The sequence below is a fragment of the Meriones unguiculatus genome, chromosome 16, assembly GCF_030254825.1.
Source record: "Meriones unguiculatus strain TT.TT164.6M chromosome 16, Bangor_MerUng_6.1, whole genome shotgun sequence".
Lineage (NCBI taxonomy): Eukaryota > Metazoa > Chordata > Mammalia > Rodentia > Muridae > Meriones > Meriones unguiculatus.
In genome coordinates this window covers 18,631,958-18,659,516 of record NC_083363.1, presented here as the reverse complement: position 1 = coordinate 18,659,516, position 27,559 = coordinate 18,631,958, and the positions used below count along the sequence as shown (strand labels likewise).

General features: G+C 45.0%; 2 protein-coding genes across 3 annotated transcripts in view; one reads left to right on the top strand and one right to left on the bottom strand.

The window, feature by feature from the left end:
- The window catches only part of Reep3 (receptor accessory protein 3), an 80,772-nt gene extending 66,717 nt beyond the window's left edge, over positions 1–14,055 (bottom strand). The window contains exon 1 of the mRNA XM_021635260.2: positions 13,885–14,055. Within this exon, the coding sequence (XP_021490935.1) occupies positions 13,885–13,916 (32 nt within the window). The 5' untranslated portion in view covers positions 13,917–14,055. The remainder of the gene's footprint in view (positions 1–13,884) is intronic.
- The window catches only part of Jmjd1c (jumonji domain containing 1C), a 154,614-nt gene continuing 140,638 nt past the window's right edge, over positions 13,584–27,559 (top strand). Inside the window, exon 1 of one of the 2 annotated variants that reach the window (XM_021635256.2) lies at positions 13,584–13,798. The gene's annotated coding sequence lies outside the window, so the exon portion shown is untranslated. Of the gene's footprint in view, positions 13,799–14,126; positions 14,204–27,559 lie in introns of those variants that run through there. The other variant, XM_021635257.2, reaches the window with a different exon arrangement.

Below are 27,559 nucleotides of genomic sequence, written 5' to 3'. Positions count from 1 at the left end.
AATAAACTCCAGACATTCCATTTCCCACATTCTTTGCAATTGATACTAAAAAGACCAACTTTGTCTGGAAGGGGATTGCTTCTTTTTAAACATTTTAAAATTACATTTGTGTGTACGGCGCGCACCTGTGCGTGTGCACGTGTCTGTGTGTGGGCAAGTAGATGTGCGTAGGTAAAAGATGTCTGTTCTTTTCTTCTTCCATGTAGGTCCCAGAGATGGGGACTGAACTCAGGTTTAATTGAACTCAGTCACGCTGGGTGGCAAGCACCCTCACCTGCTGAGTCACCTTGATGACCCTGCGGCTTTACCTCTTTACAGACCACTGACTGCTTCTTGGTAAGCTATAGAGCGCTTTTTATCAGGGGATACAGCTTGGTTTAATATCACTACATAACCAAACTAACGCCATTTCACCGTTTCTACTTCCTTGTTTTAAAAACGGTGGTATTTGGTAGCTCAATCCCGTGAGTAGCTGACATTATTACTGTCAAAAAAATCCAGCGTAAGGGTTTGAAAGTGTGACTGTGTGTCCATGGAGGAGCCCATTCTAGATCCACCCATGAGCTTCTTCGAGAATGGAGTCTAGGAAAAAGATTTTTTTTTTTTACAGACTTCCAAATAAACTGTAGCACTCGTGAGCTCTAATGCTGTGCTCTCACCCCCTTCTTTGTGACAGGGTCTCAAAGGCTGCCCAGGCTGATTTGGGATGTGAGGGCTCCAGTGAGCCTCCACCTCAGCCACCAGAGTGGCAGGCGCTACAGTTCAATTCTACTGCGGCATTCAGCACCGTGTAAAAATGGATACTGCCAGCAACGAGGAGGCAGAGGCAGGCGTATATCTGTGAGTTTGGAGGCCAGTCTGGTGGACGCAGTAAATTCCGAGACAGCGGAGATTACACAGAGAAACCCTGTCTCAAAAATAAACAAGTAAAAAAACAACAAAATGAACAGGAACAGTAGTAACAACAACAAAATGGAAAATGGATACTCTCCTTTAGAGGCACTGCAGCACTGAAAACAAAGATGTGTTAAGATGTCACTGCCATCATTCTACCAACAGCACTTCTCAAATAATGTTAGAACTGCTTCTCTGGCTCCAACCTGTGATTTCAAATCATCTCATCTTACAGAATTCATTTTTAGAGGGTGAACAAGGTTAGCAAATCCTTTGAGACAGGGTCTCACGCAGTTCAGGCAGGCCTGGAACTTCGGATTCTCCTGCCTCCAAAACTGAAGTGTTAGGATTACAGGCATGTGTGACCACACTCCAGTTCAAGGTTGGAAAATCTTGTTTGCCACAAGGTTGTAGACTTAGTTTCCTGGATTAAAATGTTAGCAAAACATAAAGACTGATGAACCTTAGGGAATCTAGGTCATTCAGAGCCCGCATGGAAGTAAATACTCTCCAAGCTGAAAAAGCTACATTTGCAATGTGTTTTTACTTGTGAGTAACTGCTGCCTCATTGGGGTGGGGGTGGGGCTGGGGGTGGGAGCAGGGCAGGGGTGGGGTTGTAGAGGTGACTTAAAATTCCAATGCAGCATTCTCAAATTGCAAATCTTTACAATCAAGCTGATGTCTCATATCCGGTTCTGGATCCTCTGATGCTCTGTGTGTGTGTGTGTGTGTGTTTGTGTGTCATTTGCTGACTGACTAAACACAGTATAAGGAATGAACAAGAGCAAGAGAAGACCAGGCTAACAAGCCAAATAAATCCTGGCCACCAGAGAGTGACAGATGTCAGAGCCAGACCGCTCCTACAACAACAGTGACCCTGGGGATAGCGCCCAACCTCTCCATATCACTTTTTCTTTTTTCACATAAACGGTGCTCAGGGTGGTCAAGGAATAACTACAAACCAGAATTCCTGCTAGTTTCAAATGCCTTCTTCCCTTGATAGTTCCGAGCCATCCAGAACCCACTGGTGACGCTCCTCCTTTTATCCTTCCGAACTTCCCGCAGTACTGCTTTACTTTAGACATAAGCTCCTTCCCTTCTTCCTCCCCTTGTCTCCGTGCCTCTCTTTTTCCCTCTCTGCTTGCAGTGATGGGGACTGAACCCAGGACTTCATGCACACAAGGTAAGGACTCTAACACTGGGCTATTTCCAACTCAAGTTAAATCACTTTTATGGAAGCAGTGGGTAGTCTTAAGCAGTGTAAGATTTTTGACTAGCTAGCCTTCAGAACAGACAGGCAGTGGCACTAAAAGGCACAGCATAGCCTCTGAATGAAGGACATTATCTCTATTTCAGGGTCCACGTTTTCTCATAGGCTTGGCACTTTAACTCACATGCTTTTAAATACTAAGTTACTTTGTAGTGTATATGCAATATATCCAAGAGATAGACAAGGAAGTAACTCCCGGGGCTGGAGGAATGGTGCCATGAGTAAACAGAGAAGAGCTAGGTGCAGCAGCCAGGCCTGTAATCCCAACACACTGTAGGTGAGAGGGGAGGCAGATTGTGAAGCATAGGCAGCCCCGAGATCTGTTAGGCTGGTGTACCCAGAGAGAAAGGCAAGAGAGCCTGTTTCAAACAAGGTGGAAGGCAAGGACCAAAATCCACGGGATGCCCTCTGCCCTCCATGTCACTGCAGTGACACACACATGCCCCCTTGCCATTAATTTAAAAGGTAAAAAACAAAAAACAAAAACTCTTATCTGACAATACCTGGAAAAAAAAAAAAAGGGCGTTTAACTAGCAAGGCTGTGTATCTACATGGAGAATCTCAAAAACCCTTCGGAAAATATGAAGTTGGGCATTCGTCACTGGATATATACCAGCCTTTGAGAAAAAGGACAAGAGACAGCCTGCTTGGCGTTTTCTCAAAGGTTCTGGCCTTCTGTTCCAAGACTTGACTGCTCATGACAGGTGCGGCCCCTTTCCTGCCTCCATCTGTGGCCTGGCGTGGCGGGAGAACCTGCCTCTATACCAGCTAGAACATACGGGCTGGGGCAGGACCGGTCTCTCCTTCCCACGGTATCTGCTCCCTGCTTGCCTCAGCTTGCCCCTTTAGTTATCGTAGGTAGCTCCTAACCCACTGCAAGTGTAAACCACGTCTTCAGTGTAAAGGCTGACACAAAGGAAAGGATATACAACACACACTTCTGTGTCATATACCATGATAAAGTGAATTCCATGAATCTGTCAGAACTTAGGAACAGAACACCGTATCACCAACCTCCACAACCCTTCCTACTTTCAAGGCTAACCCCTATCCTGAAGCTTGTGTCTAACACTCACTCACTCTCCTCAGTTTAACTACTAGTCTTGCCTAGGTGGAGGCGCTTAAAGACGGTGTCATGTGATATGGAGTTGACCTGGGTTGCTGCAGATACAACACTGCAGTTCTCTGACTACTCCCCCACAGCCATGCTTGAAAGCGCATTCAGCACGACTCCATCATGTACACACACATAGCAGTTTTTTGTTTTGTTTTTTTAAGACAGGGTTTCTCTGTGTGCCCTTGGCTGTCCTGGACTCACAGGGATCTGCCTGCCTCTGCCTCCCAAATGCTGGGATTAAAGGCATGGGTGAGCAACCCTTGGACCTGCCTAGTTCTAGTGTGAGCGAAGCCAGAGCATACACGTATTTACTCATTCTTCCTGGCTATGTAAAATGGTATCTTTGGTGAGTTTTTGCTTTACAGGTATTCCCAGGGCACCCTTGTGGATGCCCTTGTGTATATATTTCCTTTAGGGTATGGAACTGGCTATGAGATGGCTCACAGAGTATGTGAATGACTAATATTGTTAGGTCGGGCCAGAATCTTTTTAAACCAGTTGCAGCACCTTACGAGCCTGCTGGCATTCCAAGGAAGACATGGTTGCTCCTCACGTCCTTGCCAACACTTGGTATTTACCGAGTCCTTAATTTTTGCAATCCAGTAGGTGTTAAGCAGAATTCCAATATGGTCTCCATTTGCATTTCCCTGAAAACTAATGAGTCTATCTTTTTGTAAATCTGTGTGCACTGGTTTCCTCTGAGATGTCTGCTCATTTGTCCAATCTTAGAATGACTTTAAAGAGTTCCCTACAGATGTAAAACTATTACACAACACAGATTTACATCACAAAACTGTGATTCTGCCTAGTGGCAGCTTTTTCAGCACTTCTTTCCCTTCCCTTAGACAGGAATTGAGAAAACTATGTTCCTAATTAGTAAAAGAAGTTTGTATACTTAAAAGGCTATTAAAATTATTGCCCCCTTCTCGCACAGATCTAAACATATCTTCATTCATTCATTCAAGGTCCCATGTAGTTTAGGTGTTTTGGTTTTCTTTTGTCTTGTTTGAGACTGAGTATTGCTAGCCTTTAATTCCTTGGCTCATGGGATCCTCTTGTTTCAGCCCCTTAAGAAGCCTAGATTGTTGGCTTGGCAAGCATGCATCGCTCTGGCTGGCTGATTTTTCTGTTCATTTCATATGGTGTACTAATCTCTCCTATATGGTTCTTGCGTCTGGCTTGCCGGACAAGGCTCCTGCTGGCTCTCTGGCTTCCGCCCCTGTCCCATTAGAGCTCCTCACCTATCTAGGATAGTTTCTGTATGTTTTCTGAGTTCCACTCAGTCTAATGCCAGTCACTGTAAGAATGACTGGGTGAATCTTCCCGTGCTCCAACGGCTTACCAATTCCTGGGCTCTGACTCTGAATGCAACCCAGTCTACCAGGTTTTATTATCTTTAGAATGGTGTGTTTCCCAAAGGCTCAGTCCCTAGTCTGTGTAGTGCTGTGGGCACGGATCTTTGAACTTGTTTAAACCGCCTGTGGGCCTTTCTAAGGACTAGAGCTGGTTTACTCACTTCAGAGTTTTGCTGAAAGCACATTTCCAAATTTTGGAAGCCCTAAAGCTTGGTAAAGTTTGGTCAGGTATGGTGGCACATGCCTTTAGTCCCAGCAGGAACACAGGGCACGAAGATCTCTGAGTTCAAGGCCAGCCTCGGTACACAGCAAGTTCCAGGTCAGTCAGGGCTATGTAGAGAGACCCCCATCTCAGCCCTGTCCTCACCAAAAGACTTGGTAAGGTTTGATAATGGAAAGTGTCCTGTTATCAGTGTCTTCAGCATAAGACACATGCCTTTTTTAAAGTCACCAATGCTATTTATTAGTCACTGATTATATTCTTGTAATAAAGCTTAATGTATTCACTTATTTAAATATTTCTGTAGTTGAAAAGACTATATAGCTGAGCATAGTGGTTTATGCCTTTAATTCCAGGCCAGCCTGGTCTACAAGAGTTCCAGGACAATCAGGGTAGTTACAGAGACGCCCTGCCTCAAAAATACATACATACATACATACATACATACATAGAAACCTAATTTTAAAATATATCTTTCCTGATGCATTTTTTTAAATGGTCGTCCAGAGAAGCACCCAAACAGTCCAGTCAAGATCTTTGCTGGGGTTCTCCCTTGCCTTCTGGTCTCAGTGGAGGACCACACACTGCTTTCACAAGGCTGGCAGTTAATGTTGAACAACTTTAGAGGTTATAAAATTGTCCTTTACGGCTGTCAGGTTGGTTCGGTGGGTAAAAGTGCTACCTGTGCAGGCATGCCTGATGACCTGCGTTTGATCCCTGGTACCCACATAAAAAAGCAAGATATTTCATGGTGTATCACGGCCAGCTGTAACTCTAGTTTCAGGGGATCGGCTGTCCTCTTTTGGCCTCCGTGGACACTAGGCATGCATATAAACAGATATACATGCATGCAGAACATTATATACATTTAAAAAAAAAAGGCAAGCTGGAGGTGGTGGTGGGCACCTGAAATTCTAGCACTTCTACGGTGTGGAGAAGAGGCATGGAAAAAGGATTCCCTGGAAGTTCTTGGACCAAGTAGCCTGGAGTACAAGAGCACGAACAATCAGGGCTTGTGTCAACAATGTGAAAGGTGAGAGAACACACACTTCGGTTCTAGCTTTGTGAGTCACAGGAGCAGAAAGTCAGCACCCCTTCTCCCACAGACTAAGATCATATTAAGACTGCTATTTGTTCTTTTCCCCTTCCATCCAGTCCCTAAGACTGTTCTTGAGCTCCTGTCTGTGTGCCTCTGTATGCCTAAAGGACTTCGGTGCCCTGTGGGGTATGCTGGAGACCAGAGCACTGCTATAGAAGGTGAACTTATCTGGAGACAGGGTCATTACGGGGCAGGCTATAATCCACTGTGAGTTTGGACCGGCACACCATCACACATCTATGTGGAGATGAAGGGAGGGATCAGCGATGACAACAGCAGAGGTGCCTGGCAAACCACCAGAAAGCAGACAGGCTCCACAGAGATTCTCCCTCAGCCCTCAGGAGCTGACCTGTTGTCACCTTGATCTCAGACTTCTGAAGTGACCTAGTTTGTGGCTCTCTGCTGTATCAGTGCCAGCAGGCCATACTTCCCAGAAATGTGACACGATAAAAGGTTAATGAAGCTATCAACAGCAGAGAGATTGATTTTCCTTATGTGTGCTAATAATTATTTCCTAAAACTGGCACATGGTTAACGTGAAAACATCAATGCACACTCTGCAGGAGGATGTGGGAGCACTTCCTGAAATTACTTTCTGAATTACTTGCTGGTCAGTACTTACTATGTCAACATTCTTCCTCTGACTTTCATTTAGGATTTTCTTGCTAGCTCTGTCTTTATCATGTTGCTGACACAGCAAAACAATGGGAACCTTTGGCTTCATGCTTCTAATCCATGGGAGTTTGATAACAATGTCCCCCTTAGAATCATATGCTTCAACACTTGGTACCCAGTTGGTGGAACTGTTTGGGAAAGACCAGGAGGCACTGTCTTGTTGCAGGATGTATGTCTTGGGCTGCTTACAAGCGTTCTGTCGCCCCCAGGACATTCTCTGCTCCTGCTGACAGGCCTTTGCTCAGCCACCATGCACTCTAACCTTCTGGAACCACAAACCTGATGATGCTTTCCTTTAGAACTGCCTTAATCACAGTGTCTTCTTACAGAAACAGAACAGTAACTAATACATAATCCTAATATCTTGTCCTGTATGTATGGTGCTGGGGATCAGACCTGGAGCCTAGACCTTTCAGGCAGAGGCTTCCAGTTGTGGTGCTCACAGCTGTAATCCCAGCATTCAGGAGACTGAGACACCAAGATTTTGAGTTCAAGGCTAGAGTGAGCTACAGAGAAAGACCCTGTCTTAAACAAACAACACACTCCTTGAAGACAAAAACATACAGAACTCAAATGCAGCAAAAAACTCTGTCCTGAGCTACCTTCCTAGCCCTACCTATTATAAATTAAAAACTCTGCTGTGTCATATAGAAATTTTTAAAGAATTCAGTAGTTTTACTTATCACTCTTGGAAGTCTTCAAATGATCTTTAAATGACTGCAGAGAAAAGCTCTATCTTAGTGAATTTCCCAACATCATTATAGGAATTCTAGTGTCTCCTATAAGGACACACAGAACAGCAAACAGAAAACAAGCCAGCCAGTTTCAGATGGATGTGCTAGGCAGGTGACTATATTTTCTAGATTGTTCTCATATGACTTTGTGTAACTAGAAAAAGTTCTATTTTTGCACTGACCAGTAAGGAGGCCACTGAGTACCCGAAATGTGACTATCAATATGGAGAAATTGAATTGCAGAATTTATTTAATTAACTCACATTTAAATAGCCACACGTGCCCATGTTGGGCACCATAGCTTTCAGGTTTGTTCCTCCCAGTTTTCCTCCCTTTGTACTTAGCTTGGGGGAGGGTGCTCTCAGCCAGTGGCAATTCTGCATATGAGGTGGCACACACAGGGCATCATCCAGAAATGGTTGGGGCTCTGAGAATCAGGCGTGGTGACACAGGATCCAGTGAGCAGAGACCAGGAGTTCTGCTAAATACCCCACAATGCACAGCACCCTCAAAAGAAGTATTTAATCTGAAACCGCAATTGTAGCAAAGGGAAGAAAACCTGGTTTGGTGCTAAAGGTCGGCTCAGCAGGTAAGAGCACTTGCTGCTCTTGCATAGGACTCAGGTTTGGTTTCCAGCACCCTCACGGTACAACTTCTGGTACAACCATAAATGCAGGCATGCACACACACACACACAATTAAAAGAAAATCTAAGAAAAGCTTAGCATATCAAAAGGAACTTTGAGCTGGGCATGGTAGCTCATTCCCTTGATCTCAGCATTCAGGGGGCTGAGGCAGGAGGATTGCTGTGAGTGTAGAAATACATAGTGAGATTTTGTCTCAAAAAACCCCCCCCAAAGCTTTGAAACCCCCATCACTTTGACTAGCTTTGTGAATCAGTGACACTTGGTGGTTGACTCTTTAGTTAACCTGATCCCTAACCAACAACACCATTCCAGTTGCCACATTTCCCCTATCCACTGGACCTGGGCGAGCACGCCACCTTCCCTGTCTTTCACTCTCAGTGGTCTTTGCAAATATCATAGCATGAGTGTTAAACATACCTCACTAATTATAGATAGGGTAGGCAAAAAAAAATTTCACAGCCAGTTAATATGATAAATGAGAATTTTACAATTCTTTTGTTGAACAATTGTAATCCTTCATCTTCATTTAATTGGAAAATATATGGAAGAGTACAAACAAACAAAAAAGAAGCTTATAATCTGCAGGGAATCAGTAGTAACCTTTCCCAGTGTGTTTATGCTAATTTAAAATGATTTGAATTACTAAATATGTAAGTTCTTGTTAAAGCAAAATTGTTGGAGAGAAAATCCAAGGAGATGGTGAATAACTGTAGCAAGGGCTGCTGATGCAAGATATGAAGACCAAGCCAGCAGCAACTGGATGTCACCGATGAGGGAAGAAAACAGCTTCAGTGGGAGGGGAAGGAAATGCTAAGTGATGCCTTTGGGAGTGTCCCACAGGAGACAAAGCAGATGAAGGGAGTACAGACTATGCTCCTGAGGTAGTCTTAAAAAAATTCTTTAAAAGTTTAAAAATACTTTAAATGTATCCTTTTAAAAAATGAAAAAAATTATTTTATGTGTGGTGCTTTGACATTATGTATGCATGTGTGCCATGTGCATGCTTGGTACCTGGGGAGATCAGGAGAGATGTCAGATCCCCTGGGACTGCAGTTACAGACTACGGGTGCTGGGAATTAAACCCAGGTCCTCTGTAAGAGCAACAAGTGACTCTGAGGCATCTCTCCAGCCCTTCTTCTGAGGTATTCTTATGTGAGAGAGGGCACTGAGGAGATAAGAAGGGAAACACAGCAAGATAAAGGAGCGCTTTTAAAGGTGTGAGAAATGATAAGGCAGCCCAAGCTTACACGTCACGTCTGGCAGAGGGTAAAACAGGACATGACGGGAAGAGGAGGGGACACAGCTGGAGCAGTTTTTAAGTATATAATTTATTCTCCAAATACTTGTTCAGGTTGGCCTACGGACATGTCTGTCGGGGAATAGTCATGTTTGTTAACTGAAGCTCCGGCACATTGTGGGCGGCACCACTCCCTAGGTCCTGAAGAGCAGAAAGCTGGAGGAAAGTGACTGTAATTGTGGATGTGGTGCTTTAACTTCCTGAAATAATGTACTGTCGTGTGGAACCCGGAGTGAGGATAAACTCTTCCTTCCCTTAGTTGCTTTTTGTTGGGATATTTGTCACAGCAACACAATGAAGCTAGAACAAACACCTAAAGAAAGAAGAAGGCAGTTTTTGCTATTACTGCCAGATGACATGATTATGATAAAACAAAAATAAAAAGGTGTTATTTATGTAAGAAAGAAAGATTGAACTCTCCATAGTTCAATTGTCTATGAGAAAAGAGTAGTTAAACCTCTGGGTTTACATGAAGTTAAAAGCAAAACCAACATGTTTAAGAGCTGGTAGAACATTTGACTAGTGTGTACAAAGGCCTACGTTTGATCTGCAGTAGTGGCCAAATGACCACGAACAAACAAAAACAAGTGGAAATGTTATTAAAGGGTGGGGCAGAGGTCTTAGTGGGTGAAGCCTGTGCTGTGCAAGCATGAGGACCCATGCGCACATCTCTAACACTAAAAAATGGGCATGGCAGATGCACCCGAGCGCCAGTGCTCGGGAGCCGAGGCAGGAGGATCGATCCCAGAGGACTGGGGCCAGCCAGGCTAGCCATCTGGTGAGCTCCCCAGATCCAAACGTGAAGAGCAACAGAGGAAGACACCTGACATTGACATCTGGCTCTACAGGCACATGCAGCTGCCCACACAGGTGCACACATATGTATCCAACACACACACGCCCACAAAAACCATGGACTATGTAGATTACAATATATTTCTATCCAATATGAAATAGTCTGAGTCACCCTGTCTAGTAAGGCACTCAGAAGACAAGCAAGAAGTACAGGGAGGTAAGTGACCAAGCACAAACAGACTGTTTATGTAATAAGATAATTAATAAGTAAATATTAGGGTAACTATTCAACCTTGATAATAAGTTACAAAACACAAAAGGAAAGAGACCTATCACACTATTAGGAAACAAAACACTAACACGAGTATGTCAGGCTGCATTTTTTTTTTCTCCTTTCCAGACAGGCTTTCCCTGTGTAAAGCTGGCTGTCCTGGACTCGCTCTGTAGACCAGGCTGGCCTTGAACTCAGAGATCCACCTGCCTCTGCCTCCCAAGGGCTGGGCTTAAAGGAGTATGCCACCATTGCCAGGCTGCCACTCTATGATAAAGTTCTTGTGCTTTGCTGGGACATTAATACCTTTCTGTTTTATACTAATGCTCATGAAAACATAAAGTTGGATTCAGAAATAGCCCTCATGAACTTATCCCAAGGACACCATAGAGACATATATACAGAGAATGTTCACTGCAGAATCGTACCTGCATAACAGCATCCCCTATTAAGTGTTACAGCATAAAACTTCTGTATGTATAACGTTATCTAAACACAGGCTCAGGGGAGGGGGTGGGGAGAAAACAGACAACAGCCTGAAGTTTCATATGTAGGTATGGGGGGGGGGTGCATGCTTGTTCGGAAAGCAGCTACTGCCACTTACAGAATAATTACCAGCACATGTAAGAACGCACCTTATCTTACGGGGTGAATCATTGTCAGCAGGTGACAGAGCTAATATTTGAGTTCAGACAAGCTGGTCTGAGTTTTGATTTCGTGTACAGTGCTATATCACATAAGCTAAGAAAAGTTAGGGAAAATCGAGGGTTCCCCCCAATCTGTGACTCACGCTTTCAGAATGTGAGGCATTGGGCAGTGTATATAATTTTACTACTATGCTGTAGGCTCACGTTACTAGTCCTTAAAACCTGCTCACTTGAGGAGCTGGCCTAAGAGCACTGACTTCTGCAGAAGGTCCAGGTTTGGTTCCGGCACTCACATGGCAGCTCATGACTGCCTGTGACTGCTGTTTCAAGGGATCTGACATTGCATTCAGGCCTCCTTGGGGTCCTGCAGAAATGCACACATACGTGTAGGTACACCCCCCCACCCCTTTAAAAACTGCTGATTTGTTGGTCTTGTGATGATGAGGAGACTCTGCCTGCTTGACAAGTCTAAATCCCTAAGTTCAATCCCTGGGACTCACATGGTGGAAGGAAAGAAGTGACTCCTGTAGGCTGTCCTCTGACACTTATCCCCAAGGACACTCCAAAACAATAAACTGAAAACAATAAGGCAACTTAAGCTCAAGTGGGTTTGGTATGCTTGGAGGGGCAACACAGCTATTAAGTGACACTTAGGTCTCTAAAGCCATTGTTCTGGCTCTGTCTGTGAAGAACTGTTAGTGCATCCTGGGAGTTCCGGTTACGGAGGGTCCTTTGTCCCTGAGTCGTGCCACGAGAGGCTCTGAGAAAACTGTCTGATCCTCTTTAGGACCAGCTGGCTGTTTCAGTACGCCACGAAGGATGCACATAAATAAATTCGATGTCACGGTGTAGAACACGTGCCCAGGTCTGTGTGGATGCCTTCATGCTTAGAGACACACTCAAGAGCCGACGGGAACACTCAGAATACTCGTGTGTTCCCTGACACTTGTGCTTCCACTATGCTGGACCCAGGGCCCATGAAATACATTTCTTCACTCTTGATTAATACATCTTTTAAGGAGTGTTTTCTTTTTCTTTAAAATCATATTCTTCTGCTTCCCCTTCTCCTCAGACCTTAAATTCCATAGGCTGACACTGAGGTGTGTCCGTAGGAGACCTCTCCCTTCCACTGTGTTTCTGGGATTACAAACTTCATAAAACAATGGTGGTGCTTTCTCTCTCCTTGCTCTCTTGCATTCACTCTGTAATCTACCTGGGCTCTGGTTTACACCAATTCACCTATAAGAAATCTTTTCCTTCTTCCTCTTTGGCTATGTAGGTCAGGTTCATTCTTTAAAGTCTATTTTGAATGTAATCTCTTTTGCCTTCTTTGATGACTCTCCAACCACATACAATCTGTTCCTTGTCTAACACCATGTATTACACCGGTTATAACCCTCATAAGACTTGACATTCTGACCTGCACAGTCCTATCTGTGAATGTGAAATGTCCGTTCCAGTAAGATCTCCTATGTGGTACTGACCTTTGTATTGGAGGTAGCATCAGACTTCCAATAATAAAGAATAAGAAATCAAAAAACAAAAACAGCTTTTTTTAAATGTGGTATTTAATTTGAAGGGCTGGGTAAAAACAGTTGAGAAACTCCAGGCAGGCTAAGGGAGAACCAAAGATTGCCCTGAAAAAGGCTAAACACAATATGAAGGAGTCAATGGTACAGAACTTTATTTATTTTGGGTTTTAAGATGAACACAAGAAATTCGAAGACTTTAAGGCATTTCATAAGATGACAAATTCTGAACGCACTGCAAATTAGGTTACCTAGCTCACTTTCAAATTAAATAAAACCAAGTTAGAAAAATTAGCTCCTTCCCCGTAGTAAAAACAAATAATAATAAAAAGCCCAAGTAATGTCATTTTCTCCCTTCAAATTATAAACCAATCTGCGAGGCCTGTTACCTCATATAAACATTTCATTAAGGTACTCAGATGACATTACTCCTACATGAATAATGAATCCCCGTCCCCAGGCTCTACCTAAATTACTGTGGTTTATTTGGTGACTTTGTGTTAGTGCGGAGAGGACCAAGGTGGAAGATGGGAAGAGAACCGGTTTAACTTGTATTAAAATACCACTGCAGATTAAACAGCACAACTCACCCTTCCCACCCCCCTTTCCGATCCGCAGCTCTCGTTTGTATCACAATAAAATGAACCTAAGGTCTGAACAAAGGGGACAGGCACCTTGCCCGCGCCTTCTCCATCGCAAATATTTCTTCCCAAACCGGGCCCAAGTCAGGGTTTGGCCGACCTTTCCAGAACAAGCTCCTTCCTGGGACCCCCCGAGCGGGACTGTGCAGTCAAGGTTCTGACACCGCTCTCTCCTCCTCCTCCTCCTCCTCCACGTGACCCAGCGGCGCACGGCCGCCGGGGGACAGACACCGCAACGCGGTAGACCTGGTGACAAAGGCTCGGGCGCATCCGGAGCCCCGCCGGCCTCCCGCGCTCAGCGTCGGCGGAGCCTGCGCAGGGCGGTGCCGCGCAGCGCGGGCCTCGGGAGCGGGAGCCGCAGCCGGGAGCGCGCCGCGGAGCCGAGCAGAGCCCCGCCGCGCGCACCGCCGGGCAGCGGAGCAGCCGCGAGGCCGAGGAGAGCCGCCGAGCAGCGCCCGCCGCGCGCACCGCCGAGGAGCGGAGGAGAGGCCGCGGAGAAGCCGGGCGGAGGCCGCCGCGCGCCGGGGAGCAGCTCCACGGAGCGGAGCCCGCCCGCGCCCTGCTCCCGGCGCCGCCGCCCCGGAGCCCCGCAGCGACTCGGACACGGGTGAGCAGGCCGCGGCCCGTCGGGCTCGGCCCCGGTGACCGGCCCCGAGCGCCTCCTCCCCCCCCGCAGCCCCCTCCGGTACTCACACCACGGCTCGGGAGATCATCCAGGACACCATCTTCCCGGCCGCCGGGCCGCCGACCGCAGGCCGCGCGCTCCCCGCTCGCCTTCCCCGGGGCCGCGCCGGAGCCCTCGGGAGCCGGCCCGGTGTGTGCGCGCGGCGCCCGGAGCCGCCCGGCGCCCGGTCCCCCGCCCGTCCGCCCCCGCCCGCGGCCCCGCGGCCCCGCCGGCCCCGCCCCTGCGCTCCGCTGATAGGCGGCGGCTCCGGGACCCCGGCGGGTGCTGTGCTCCGCCGACCTGCGCGGGCCACCTCGCTTCCCCGGGACGGGGGACGCCGGGCGGGCGGTGAGAACGCGTGGGAGCCGGGGCCGGGGCGGGGGCCGGGGGCGGCCGGGGTTGGGAAGGGTCTGGCTAGGTGCGGCCCCGGTGCTCACGGAGGCTGGGCGGCCAGGGCCTAGCCCAGGCCCGGGTTGATACCGCGAGGCTCGTGGTGCAATGCAGGGGCCAAGGGGGGATCGCTGGGGGTCATGTTTGGAGTGATGGGCATGCGGGGGTGGCGAGGCCGAGTTGGCCCCCCGGGACACCTTTTCCGCCCGCATCAGCCAACTCTTGAATTGCCTGCCAGACAGCCAGAGTAAAATGTGAACCCAGGATTTCCGACCCGTGGTGCTGTTTACAAGTGTCCTTCTTTCTCTTTTTTTTTTTCCTCCAGGGGTGGAGGAGGGGTAGGTTACTGCATACAGTGCCCAGAATTTTAAAACTTGGGGTGACAAGTACCAAATTAGGAAAATGTCTTTTAAGTTACTGTAGGTGTTTTTTTTCCCTCTTAGTGTCTCGGTGGTAGCAGTAGTAAAAGTTCTAAGATAGGAGGAATAATCTCTGTAATGTGGGCTTGGAGCCTTTAATTAAAGTACTAGAAAATATGATGGCTCATTCTGTGACATACTGTAATTTAATCTTTTTGTTCCCCAGTTTCCCCGTAATAAAAAAAAGGCTAATAATACTCTAGCTTACCTCCTGCTTTTCAAGGGTGATGTAAGGTATTGCTAATTAATGTGTTTAGGAAGGGCTCGGATTTGCCTGGAATGGTATCAAGGGACGGGGATAGGTTATCACGAGCTGCTTCTAGTTCAGGAGGCCTATAAATTAAGAAGAATTTTGTTTATTAAAGGAGCAGGCGAGGCATGGTGGTGAAGGCCTTGTGATCCTAGCACCCTGGAGGCTGAGGCCTGCCTGATTTCCACCCACAGAACCAGGAAGAAAAGCACTCAAGACTCTTTTCTGCTCTGAGGTTCTTTTTGCTTGTTCATGTGAAGAAAATGTGTTTTTACCTCAGGGGCTGCAATGATAATTTGTGTTTTTTTTTAAGTTTGGCCATTATTCAGTGTTACTGGGCAGTCATGTCTGCCATCTAAGCACCCGTTTTCTGGCACACTCAATGTCCTTCATATCCTTCCATGGGCAGAGATCCTGTAATGTCTTCACAGCCTTCCTTTGAATGCTTTATTCTCCATTCCACCGTTCTGACCTTTTGATTTTTTTTTTCGTGATAATTATGTACTTTTTTTTTTTTTCCTGGACACTCTTAACTTATCCCTTAAATTTTCTGGACCCCTCACCCTTAGGCATTTCATTTCTTCTGCACTGATGCTGCAGAACACAGCCCTCTTGTTCCTATTTCAAAAAGCCATGGGTTGTAAACCACCTACCCTGTGCTGCTACAGTGTTGTTGAGTCATCCTGACACTCCAGACAGCCCTGTAGTGTTGATTCTCTTTGGTACCATGGAAACGGAGGTTTAGAGAACTTAACTCATTAGCCAGTGATCACATAGTTCATAGGTAACAGATCCGAACTCCAGTACTGTGATTCATACCTGAATTGGGTGGGAGCTAGTTGGTCCAGGGGGTTTGCTCTTTAGGAGAGAATTAGCACTCTTACTAGTATTATTATTTTGTTAGTGGTTGTAATTGGGATTCACCACAAACATGTGATGGAAGGGGGCAGGGATGCTATACTTTTTGCTGTGTGTGGGCCATCTTGAATAGAGAATGACCCTGTGTCCTTCATGGCTTATTTATACCATGCTTGACAGTCTTGTAATATTTTTAATTATCCGAGCTTGAAATGTCCACTTGTATTTGTTTCTGCATGCTCCTGTTGTATAAATTAAAGGAAGGTTTGTTCTGTCAACAGCTTGATGAGAAATTGCTTATAGTTTTGGGGCAATGCATCATAAACGGGTTTGTAATGCAGTGATGTCCAGTTACTAATGCTTGTCCCAGCATTCATATGCTGACATCCTTTTTTATAGTTTAGTTTTCATTTCCTCTTTCCATTTACTTAATTTAGAATAAATGGGGTTGTTTGGAATTCTGTACAAAGATAGTTACTCATTTCATTTCAGAGTGGTAGATTAGAAATTGGACAGTGTTTTCCAGAAGGGTCACATGGAAGCTGAGAACTATTGGCCTAAATAAGAGTCAGTTTCTCCTAGGAGGAGCCTCCTGTGGAAAGTGCCTGGCTTTTAGAGGTGGCTGCTTGCTGTTTCTGTTATTGGACCTCAGATATTTGAGATCCGATAATTGATGGCCATTAGATACATGCCTCACTGTGTAAGAGGAGGCTTTGGTACTATGAGAAAAGGAAATACAGTATTTTCTGCTCAGCTGTGTGTGTGTGTGTGTGTGTGTGTGTGTATGTGTGTGTATGTGTATGTAGGTGCCTGTGTGCCCCTGCTTGTACCAAAAGAAAGTCAGAGGGTGTTGGCATTTTCTGTTGCCCTCTCTCTGTCTTAGTCCTTTGAGGCAGATTACTCTGAACTTGGAGAGTTCACGTTTTCAGCTAGGCTGGTACCGTGCAAACCCCACTGATCCTTCTGTCTCTGCCCCTCACCGCACATGGGTAACCAAGCCCTGCTTATTGAGGGGGACGGTGTTGGGGGGTGTGAGGGTGCTGGGGCCAGAACTATGGTCTTTGTAGTTGAGCAGCAGGCCTTCTCTCTAGCTCCGAGTAGCTTTTATAATGTGGTCTTCCTTGGCATGCTTGCCATCCTTCCATATAGAAGCTAGGAAAAAACCATTGAAGCTACTGGTTTTCATTTTGTTTTGTTTCTTAACAGTTCATCCCTTTGTATGTTGTGTTAGAGTGCTTCCTTCCTTGTGTTATGCAAGGACGCTTTTCCTCTGTGGATATTGAGTTCAGTCTTGGTGGGAGGCAGTGTAAGTAGGACAGAGGACATTTTCTCAGGAGACCTATTTCTCTTACCGGTAATGAGATGAATGGTGAATCACTGTGTGTTTTGTTTTGAATGAATATGTTAATCACTAGTGATCAAATGTAAAGGGCTTTAAGACTCATTTAAAATCCTTGCTTTCACTACCACATCTTGTCCTGGGAGATAGTGGAATGTACATCTTTTGCATGTTAAAGGAGAAGGAGTTCACTTATTAGCAAATCAACAGAGAGTAGGAAAGTACTATGGGAAGAGGGAGAGAGAGAGAGAGAGAGGAATTGAGCTCAGAGTGCGCGCAGAATTACAGGGTACAGAGATAGTACCTAGTCATGTAATTATTAATGAACATGCTAATAAGACTGAATACTAGGTCATCTTCTCATTTCTAAAAAGAAAGTGTTTTTAAATAATTGAAAATATTTTCATTTGTAAAAACGGATAAAATTACTAAATTACCTTAACAGTAACTTAGGGAACAGTGGTTGGGAGAAACGGAATTGGAAGAAGCAACTTGATCTTTTTGTAACTCCTACAGAGTAACACCAGCCTGCCTATTTTTTTTAGCCAGCCTCCTTTGGGTGTTCTGGTTGCAGCACAGGTAGAGTTGGCATCCTGCTTGGGGACTGAGTCATAAAGAGGTGATGCTGAAAGTAAGCTAAGATTGCACTAGACAGATAGATTGGGAATAAGTGGTCAGTACAGATATTGATGGGACGCGCTGAGGAGAGTTCATCATGGGAAAGCAAAATGTCTTTATTGGCTAGCCCTTGGAAGCTCACCCAGAAGTTGGCTTTATTTCAGGCCTTTACGTTTAGGAAGTAGCCTCCCCTGAAACCTGGATTTCCCTTCTTCTTGTTATGATATTCTGTTAAGTGGCAGAGATACATGTTACATACTTGAGGTACTTTCAACCCTCATTTAAAACAGAATAGACTGAATCATAGTTCCTTATTTTAACATATAGACTTGTGGAGTTTGTAATCTAATTTTCAGAAAGCTAGAATATTTGATAATTCTGTCTAATGAGTGCTTACCACCCAAACAGAAAATTTAAAAGTATTGATGTTGTGTTGTAATTCGAAACACACAAGGTAAAATTGAAAAGGGAAATGGTGATATTCTTGTCCTTTGTTGCATTTCAGTCTTCTGGTTCCCTTCAGAAAATCTAATTTTATTTAAGTTCTACCAAATATCTAAGGAACAAATTATATAAGTGCCTTCTTTTTGAGAAGATACGTACGGAGATGCTTTTGTTACATTTGCCTTAAAAAAAAACAAAACAGATTTCTTATATCCTGAAATCCCCCACCTCCTTCTTGCCCGATAGCTTGAGGGCCGTTTTTAGGTATAAAGCGGTTTAGTGGGCAACTACTTGTCAGATAAACATAAGGAAAACAAGAGACCACCATTTCAGGAGCAGAGATGCAAAAATCTTTACCAAGATACTACTAACTACCAGAGAAATCCAGCAAGGAATGAAAAGTGTACACCATAACAGAAGTGGGTCATCCTGGGTGTAGGAGGCTAAGTTGGCACTAGAAAATCACTTAAAGTAATCTGAAGAGAAACAGTGTGGTCATAACTAAACAGGTAAGAAAAGCACTTGACTAGTCCAAGGTAATTTGTTATGATAGTTTTCATCAGACTGGGTCACAGGGGGTCTTTGCCTGTTGGTGGAGAACGTCAACAAAACTGTAGATCATCATAGTTCATGGTAGAGCTGGCTGCTTTGTTGCTAGGGGAAGGAGCAAGACAGGGATGCCCCCATCAACATTGCTTTCCAGCAATGGTTACAAAATAGGTCAGGGATATTGAGACACCTTTCGAAGGAGGAAATACCTATGACAAATAAGCATGTGAACGGCACTCCACCCCATCTGTCAGAGGTTGACGAGTTGGGGATACATTCTACACCTATGAGGGTGGCCAAATCCAGAGTGCTGGGCCACAGTGCAGGCCAGGGTGCAGCGCTCTAGGGAAGCAGTCCGCTGATGATGTGTGCACAAATGTCAGGGTCACATTGAAAGACCTTTTCTCCCTGTCAAATGTGCTCTTTACTGTTTGGCCCAATGATCATGGTACCCTCCACTGGTGAAACCTGCATGTGTTTATAGCAGCTTTATTCACAATTGTGAACTCACATGTGACCAAGCTGTCTGTTGGTAGGTGGTCTAGATAAATTATAGTAAGCTTAGACAGTGCTGGAAGAAAGGAAACAGTCCAGTCCAGGAAACCTCACCCTGCATTCTTAGGAAAGAAACACTTCCTGAAAAGTCTGTGTACTATAGGGCTTCAGTCACATGACCTGAAAAGGCAGAACCATGCACAGCAAAAAGATAAGTGGTGCTCATGTGAGTGGGTGAGGGCTGAACAGACAGACTTGAAACAATGAAACTTTCCTGCTCTTGTCTTGCAGTGACTCATAGGAGTCATGATATATGTGTTAAAATCTGTAGGTTGTACAAGATGAATAAGGATCTGTTTGTAAGCTGTGGAGTGTGAATGAAAAACAATACCTGTATGGGGCCATGGATGACACCAAGGCACCACTATTGGCCATGTTGGTGTTTCTTTTTTTTCCTCCCTCCTGATTTTTCTTGCCTCAGAGTTTCTCACAGCTCAGACTCAAGCTTTCTTCTTAAATCTTGAGTCTTGAAAGAAGTTGTTTCTCATTCATATGTCTCACTTTTTCCCTTGTATGTCACCCAAATTAATCGTAGTAAATTGTGGCTCAGAGGTTGTTTGGGCTGGTGAGGTGGCCCTGCAGGTGGAGAGGCTTGCGGGCCAGACTGGCAGCCTGAGTTTGATATGCAGCACACACAAGGGAGAGGGAGAGACCCAGCTCTTACAAGGGGTCCTCGGATGCTCACAGGCATGCTGTGGAGTCAACCGATACTCAGTGTGGTTGTACAAGCCAACAGTGGTGGTAGGAGAAGGGAGAGTGAGTGAGGGCATGAAGGAGCACTGCAGGAGCTCACGTTAACAAATTTTGTCAGCTCATGAGATTCTGTTTTTGTAAAGAAGGGTTCTCACTCTATATCTGGCTGGCCTGGAACTCACATGTAGACGGAGTTGGCCTCTCACACACAGGGATCTGCCTGTCTTCCGTCTCCTGAATGCTGGTATCAAAGACTGCACCATTGTGCCCAGCCCTGTCGTGATTATTAAGGGAACCAGATATGAAGTTCCTTGGTGGCTGTATTGCCGAGAATGTGCCAGTGCTCACGAGTGGTCTGTGGAGAATGCAAAGATGAATTTAAATATCTCAGTGGACAGCTTGCACACGTTTTTACATTGCCATGGACACCAGGCCTTCGATTGTGCATTCCTCTCTTGAGACATGATCTGGGTCTGTTGTTTCAGATCATGTATCTCCAACTCCTCGTCTTTTTCTTTGCATTTTAAAAGCTGACTATTTGTTGTATCACAAATGTATATGTAAAGGGCTTCTATTTAAATCCACTATGGTGGATGCTGCTTGAATCCATTCTGTGCTCATTCCAGGTCAACCATCTCATCATCTCTAGTTATGGTTCAGAAACGATTAATGCAGATTATAATTAGAGTGTAATTAGTTATGTTAAGGGATCATTGTGGTTACTGTAGACTTTTAAGTTTGTGAACTTCTGTTAATAAGCTCTCAGACTCACAATGCCAAGACTTTGAAAAGGTTAGGACATCAGTTCTATTGATCCTCGAGTTTCCATCCTTCCTATCCCGAGATTTTGTTTTCACCCTCTCAGTTTCCCATTCTGAGAATCACTGGAGAAGCTCTTGATCTTCTCACACCCCTCCAGACACCCTATAAGCCTCTCTGTCTGTTTGGTTTTTTTTCTTTTAACCTAATAGTGGGTTTTTGAGACTTTATTTTTACTTAATTTTCTCTGCTGTGTAATACTGACAGTGTTTGAGTGTATGTCAGCGTATTTGTCATTCCCCTCACTGTTTTTGATGTTTGGAATGTTTGGTTTTGTTTTGCCTCAGCTACATACGTGAATGTTTATGGTATGTGGCAAGTAGTATATCATATTCTAAATAAATTATTGGGGAATAGCCTGATAGTAGAGTCCATACTGAGCATGTGTAAGACCACATCTTAACTCCCAGAACCCCAAACATACAAGAATAAAAATAAACTGTCGACACTCTGAATGGTTGCCATCTGTGTTCCGCCAGCTGTCACTGTGACAGAATACTTGAAAAGTCACCTCAAATGGAGGTTCAAAGGTCTCATCCATGTTCACTTGGCTAATTTTTTTTTTTTTTTCTGTGCCTGCCTGAGGTGGAGCTCCCCAGAGGCAGCGCTTCCCTACTTGGGAGGAGGGGAAGAGGTAGGCCAGGGCAACAGTATCCTTCAAAGCCATGTCCCCCTGCTCCCCAATTTTTACCTCCTCCCACTAGTGCTAGCAGCTGGAGACCAGGCTCCAGCATCTGAGCCTTGCACGAACATTTCAGAGCCAAACACCACCACCCATTCCAGCAGATGCTAAGCTTTTTGTCAGCAGGGTATGCCTTACACAACCCAGCACCGGAGCGCCAGCCTTGCTTCAGTTTCTCGTTCTGCAGATGAAAGTTAAAAGCCTTTGTCAGCTGTGTAATACTCTTCTGGTCTTTAAAAGCAGCTCTTTTCAGAGGGTTACAGAAAAAAGAATAAAATCAGAAAGTCCAATAGAAATGGAGAAAACCAGTTATGCTTTGAGAGATTAAGGAGAAATGTATTCTGTTGTAGATGTGGACTTGGGGATGATGCCCCGCCTGAGGATCAGTGTGCTGAAAGGCTTCCAGGAGAAAGGAAAGATCTGGGCTAGTCACCTACTTTCTGGCTTAGCCTGGAGGGCTGGGCTTATGATTCCCAGTTCTAATGTATCCTCAGCATCCATTAAAGGCGGTACCTCAGACTGTTTGCCTTTAGGGTATTATTTATAAATTGCTAAGAGAATTAACCATGGAAATGCATGGAATCCCTTTTGTAAGTGGCACGCCATTATGGAGATGTGAGATGTTTTGAGATTAGTAATAGTTCATCAGACATATTCCAGACAGCTTTTGTGGTGAGAGACCATGGAATCTGGGAGATGCATACTTTCACTGTAGAAAAAAGAACATATGTGCAGCCAGTGACAACTGCCAGGATCATGTGCCACATATACTGATTTGAAGAAATTAGAAGGGAAGGGAGAAATTGTTCTTTTTGAAGGAATAAACCTCAGCTGCTTCAGAAAGGTGATCCATCGGCAGGTTCTCCCACAGGTAAATAGCACTAAAAGCACGGCACTAAAAGAAAGGCTAGCTGTAGTCAATTCTGCAGCAAACACAAGTCTACTAGTCTAGTTCGCATTGTCAAATTGCACAGGTCAGGCTCAGTGTTTAGATGCTCTCTTCACCTTTTCAGGTTCCAGTTGCAAGTTCCAGGTTCAGCATTATGTGCCCCTCCTCCTTTCTCTTTTTACTCCTCTCTGTCCCCGCCTGTCTTGGGGATTGAGCCCAGGGTCTGTGCCTGCCATTGTAGCACTGAGCCATTGAGCACTGAGCCATGTCCCAGCCTGTATCAGGTTTTTCCAGTGCGCATTAATTTGCTCCAGCAGCTCAGAATCCCAGTAAGTGTTGTGTTTAATGGTTGATGGTGAGTGTAGAGGACAGGTGTAATGTAAGGTATGGGAAGGGGCACCAGCTCTGAGGCCCTTCTGGGGTGTGCCAGCTGAGGTACATCTAGTATTAGAGACTAACTTGCATAGCCATGTTTCAAGTGTGGACAGCCATGTCAAGTTGTGCTCAGACAGAGCTGGTTCTCTGGGTGTAGAATGGGGGAGGGCCTGATCCAGAGATTTTTGAACATTTTTGGCTCTCTGTGCAATAGTTCTTAGAAGGGGATGGGTAGAGCCTCTGTCGAGAGGATTTTATGAGCAGCTGAAGGCAGAAAGGGGAGGTAAATACTAGAGTTTCTGTGGCCTGTCTTGGGGCTAGAAACCATGACGGAAAAAACAAAATTATGTCTCGCGATGTGACATCATTTCTGTTCTCTGTCATTAAGTTTTACCTTTCTGAATCAGTGTGCCTTCTCATCCACCACCTCCCAGCTGCCCGGCACAGCAGGTGGCGTGGGATTTCTGATACACAGGTGACAAGACATTGCTGCTTACCCCGTCCCATCCACGTGGCTTCCTCGGGCCTTGTGTTAGATTCTATCTTGGCCCACAGAGCCCTGTATGTGTGCGCTGATCTTTAATGTTTCCAAAATTGATGTGTTACTATCTCTCTGCCCCTTTCCTGTTCCTGTAAACATGATGTTCCTGCTTCCTTCCCTGGGGCCTTTGCAGTTCCCTGTTTCAGGATGAGCACCTGGCAAGTTCAGCTGGAGACTCAGACTACCTTCTTAGTGTGGTCCAGATTCCAAGGTGCCTCTGTCATCTATTACCCAACCTCACCTAGCCTCCCTTGGATTCTCTTACTCCATAGTACTTATCATTGCTCGTGTCTGTTCTTCCTCCAATTAGGCTGTAAATTGTTAGTGTAGGAATGTTGCCTGGCCTGTTTCAGTGTTTTGGTCCCAGTTCAACCTTAGGATTTTGAGTGGCTATTTCTACCTGAGAAGGCTCAGAAGCAGGCTGTATATGATTCCATAGCTTTTGCCCTCAGGCTGCAATTTATCACATCAACCAAAAAGTGCTGGGGAGAAACGAAATCAGCCTTCTTGGAATGAGCAGTCTAATGTCTTGGCAGAGCGTAGTTTGTAGCAGTTCACGGAGGCATGCTAGGGAAACAGGATGTACGTAGCATGTGGACACCTCTTTAAATCAACTTAAGAATGATCTGGATTTCAGAGAAGGCTCTGCTGGAGACTTCGGTACTTCCAGGAGAAGTTGGGGAGGTTGGAGGAGTGTAGCTCAGCGGCTTGATTGTTAGGGGGCAGATTAATTAACAGACAGTCAGAGAATTAGACAAAAAATGGGAGGAGCGAACAAATAAATGCAGGAAAGAGCTGCTGGGGTTTGCAACAAAGAATAAACACTGGTCACCTTTCGCTGCCTTTATTGAACTCATCTGGATTCGAGTCACTGAGAGTTAAGTTGCTTAGGTCCTCCAGACACTGGAAAGCAGCTGGGGCATTGGAGCGTGAGATGTGGAGGGCAGCAGAGGGTTTGGACATTTCTGTTAGAGCAGTGGTTGGCAGTACTCTTCTGATAGATCGTTGTAGATCACTGAGGTCATTGGTCTACTGTCTTCCAGACTTCACAGAGAACATCTCCTAATTGTTTTCCCACTCTCAGCCCTGCATTACAAACATGCCTTATTGTCAAAGACCTTTAATTATTAATGATTTCCCTTTTTTAAACCAAAGATTGAAATTAGAGTACAGTTCGCTGTCTATACTGAATTGACCTAAGTTGAACTAAAAGCCCCAACCGTGAACAGAGCCTCATTCTGGTTGTGGCCTTAGGACAGCTAAATGGCTGTTATCTCATGTGGGTTTCTGAAGGATTAGGGGTGGCTGGGAACTGTTGGAACTTGGCCACTGGAGGAAGGCCCACAGTCATTTCTCAGGCTCTGTGTTCTCAGATTGCCGTCGTTTAGAAGCTGGGTTTGTATGCTTAGCTCTTCAGGCCCCGTTCCATTTGCAAAGTGCATGTAGTGGCACTACTTCACTGAGTAATTTTGAGTTCTCTTTAGATAATAATGCCTTTCAGCTCTTGGCATATTGCCCAATACATAATCCATATGTAGTAATGATTGTCTTGTTCTCTGGATTATCTTAAAGAATTTGGACTTGAACCTTGATTTTAAAATTATTAAATTTATTACAGTCCGTAGGATAAAAGTCAAGGCCTTGCATATGCTCATTAAGAGCTCAGTTGAGGTAAGATGAGAAGACTGGGGAAAATAAGGGGTGGGAAGGGAAACGAAAGGGGTTCGAAGTTTCTCCAGCTGAGAATTCTAGTGCACTGATCAGCATTTGCTGTGGAGGTTGCCTATAAGAGACTTATTTCATGACGTTGCAAGTAAGGATGTTAAAATAGCCACAAGCTGTGCTTAAGGCCCAAGCATTTATGACCTTTTCTGCTTTACTAGCTGTAAACCGACGGCTAGGAATTAACTCCATTTACAGTAAGGGCATCTTGTGCAGCACTCGTGACCCTGGCTTTGCCCTGTCAGGCTGTATTCTTATCCACAGCTCTGTCTTAGGATCTTGTTGCCCACAAAGGGCGGAATGTTTATTTTCCTTCCTTTCTTTCTATTTATTTTTGGTTTATCTTGAAATCTGCCTGCCTCTGCCTTCCAAGTGCTGGGATTAAAGGTGTGCGCCAACCATCACCTGGATGTGAAGGTAACAGCTCTTTGAGATGTAACTTGAGAGCCACCAAATCATATAGATGGCTATTAAGTCTTTTAAATGAGACTCACTCATAGCCACCCTTGTCTGTGATTTAGTTTTTCTTCATGCTCCTTTCTATTAACTTTTATACTTAAATCAGTATTAAATTCTCTTTCTGAGAAACATCTGCTTCACTGAAATTTTGCATCCTGAGATTCTTTTCTTTGAAGTCAAGAATCCCATCTTCACCTGAGAAGTCTCTGAAAGCAACGCCTCAGGCCACTGTAGCTCATGGTAGCCTGTGGTGTCATGGACCTTCTTCTCCAGCCACTGACAGTACGAGTGTGCTGCACATCTGGCCTAGACTTTGATGTTTTTACTTCCAAAATTTGCTTCTCTTTCCTTGAACTCAAAAGAAAAAAAAGCTAGTTTAGCAAAGACTGTTTTAAATTGGCAGTGGTGGGTGGAGGGAGCGCTGAAGGGAGAAGCTGAAGGGTTGGCAGGTTGTGAAAGCTTACATCCTGTATTAAAAGCAGGCGCTGTACTTTCACTGCGCATAGGGTGATGGGAACAGGCTTCCTTCAGCAGTCAGTGCGTTACTGCTGTGCACTAATGAGCTGCTGGTGTTTTAGGAGGCGGTACCTCACATGGGTGTAAGGAGTTGGAGGGGCTGAAGTTTGCACTGCGGTAAATTCTCCACAGTGGTTCTGACCTCAAGTGTCTTTATGCAGTCTACATCCTTACGACACATTTCACAGTTCATCTCTATCCCTGTGAGTGTATGTAAATGAGCAACGTGTGTTTCCTTGGGAGACATTGGCATGTTATTTCAACACAGGAAGTAAACCATTTCCCCTGGAAGGTATAGGTAGGTCAGCACTGTTTTAGAACGTTACTTCATTTCCTTCTGTTTACTCTGTGTGCCCACATGCCTAACCCTAAGTCCTCCTGTCTTCTCACCATTTGGGTCCCAGAATCAAAGTCTGATTGTCAGGCTTTGTGCTAAACGCCCTTACCCTCTAAACCATCATTTGGCCTCCTATTTAATTTTAGAAAGAAGATAAACCTGGCCTGGTGAGATATCTCCATGTGTAAGTGTTCGCTGTGCAGGTGGCCTGAGTGTGAATCTGGGAACCCATGGTGGTAGAAAATCAATTAAAAATTGACTTTCTCTGACTTCACATGCACGGTGCCATACTCACATGCATACAGTACACTCCCAAACAGGAACATGGGAACTTAACTACATCTGGATACCAGTGTGCTTCGCTTTCCTTTCATCCCGCTTCTCTCCTGTTCCATACGACCACAAGTGTGTCACCAGGTGATTTTGTTGGTGAGTGGAAATTCAATGGAAAAGTGGTACTGTTTTTTGAAAAATGATTTAAGCTTGTACCAGTCCTTAGATTTAGTGCCTTTTGAAAAGAGATGGCTCTGTGATTTAAGAGCCCTTGCTCTTTCAGAGGATCCAGGATCGTATCCTAGCGTGAACATGATGGCCCACAACCATCTCTAACTCCAGTTTCAGGAAACCCAACACCTTCTTCTGGCTTAAACACCCCCCACCCCCGCTGAAAAAGGGAATTTTAAAAAGAGGCACAACTTTTGGGCCTGATGAACCTGCCTTGCCCCTCAGAAGCTGAGGCAGGATTACTATGAATAATCCTTACAGTATAGCCTGGGGTATGTTGAGAGTTCCAGGCCAGTCTGGTTTACAGAGTGAGACTGTCATCCATCCCCAGAGTGACACATGTAGCCATAGTTTATTTAGTAAATTTGTGAGTAGTTGTACTCATTAAACTAGAATTGCAGAATCCAATCTGCATACATGTCCAGGTGTGTTTTAATTCTAACATGCTCTTCAGAGGGAACACTATTTGAAATGCATTCTCTTACCTAGGCTTGTGATTTTTTTTTTAATTTAATTAAGCTACCTCTTGGAATTTTATATATATATATATATATATATATATATATATATTTGTTGTGTGTATGTGTGTGTCAGTTTCTAAAAATGTACAAATTAGAAGCCTGGCCTTTCAGTAGATTACTTACATTCACCCTTAGTAAAATCTTAAAGTCAGGGAACAAGCCAATCCACTGAATATGAATGTTTAAAAAAATATCTTGGTTACGGGTTCAGGGTTGGAGAGATG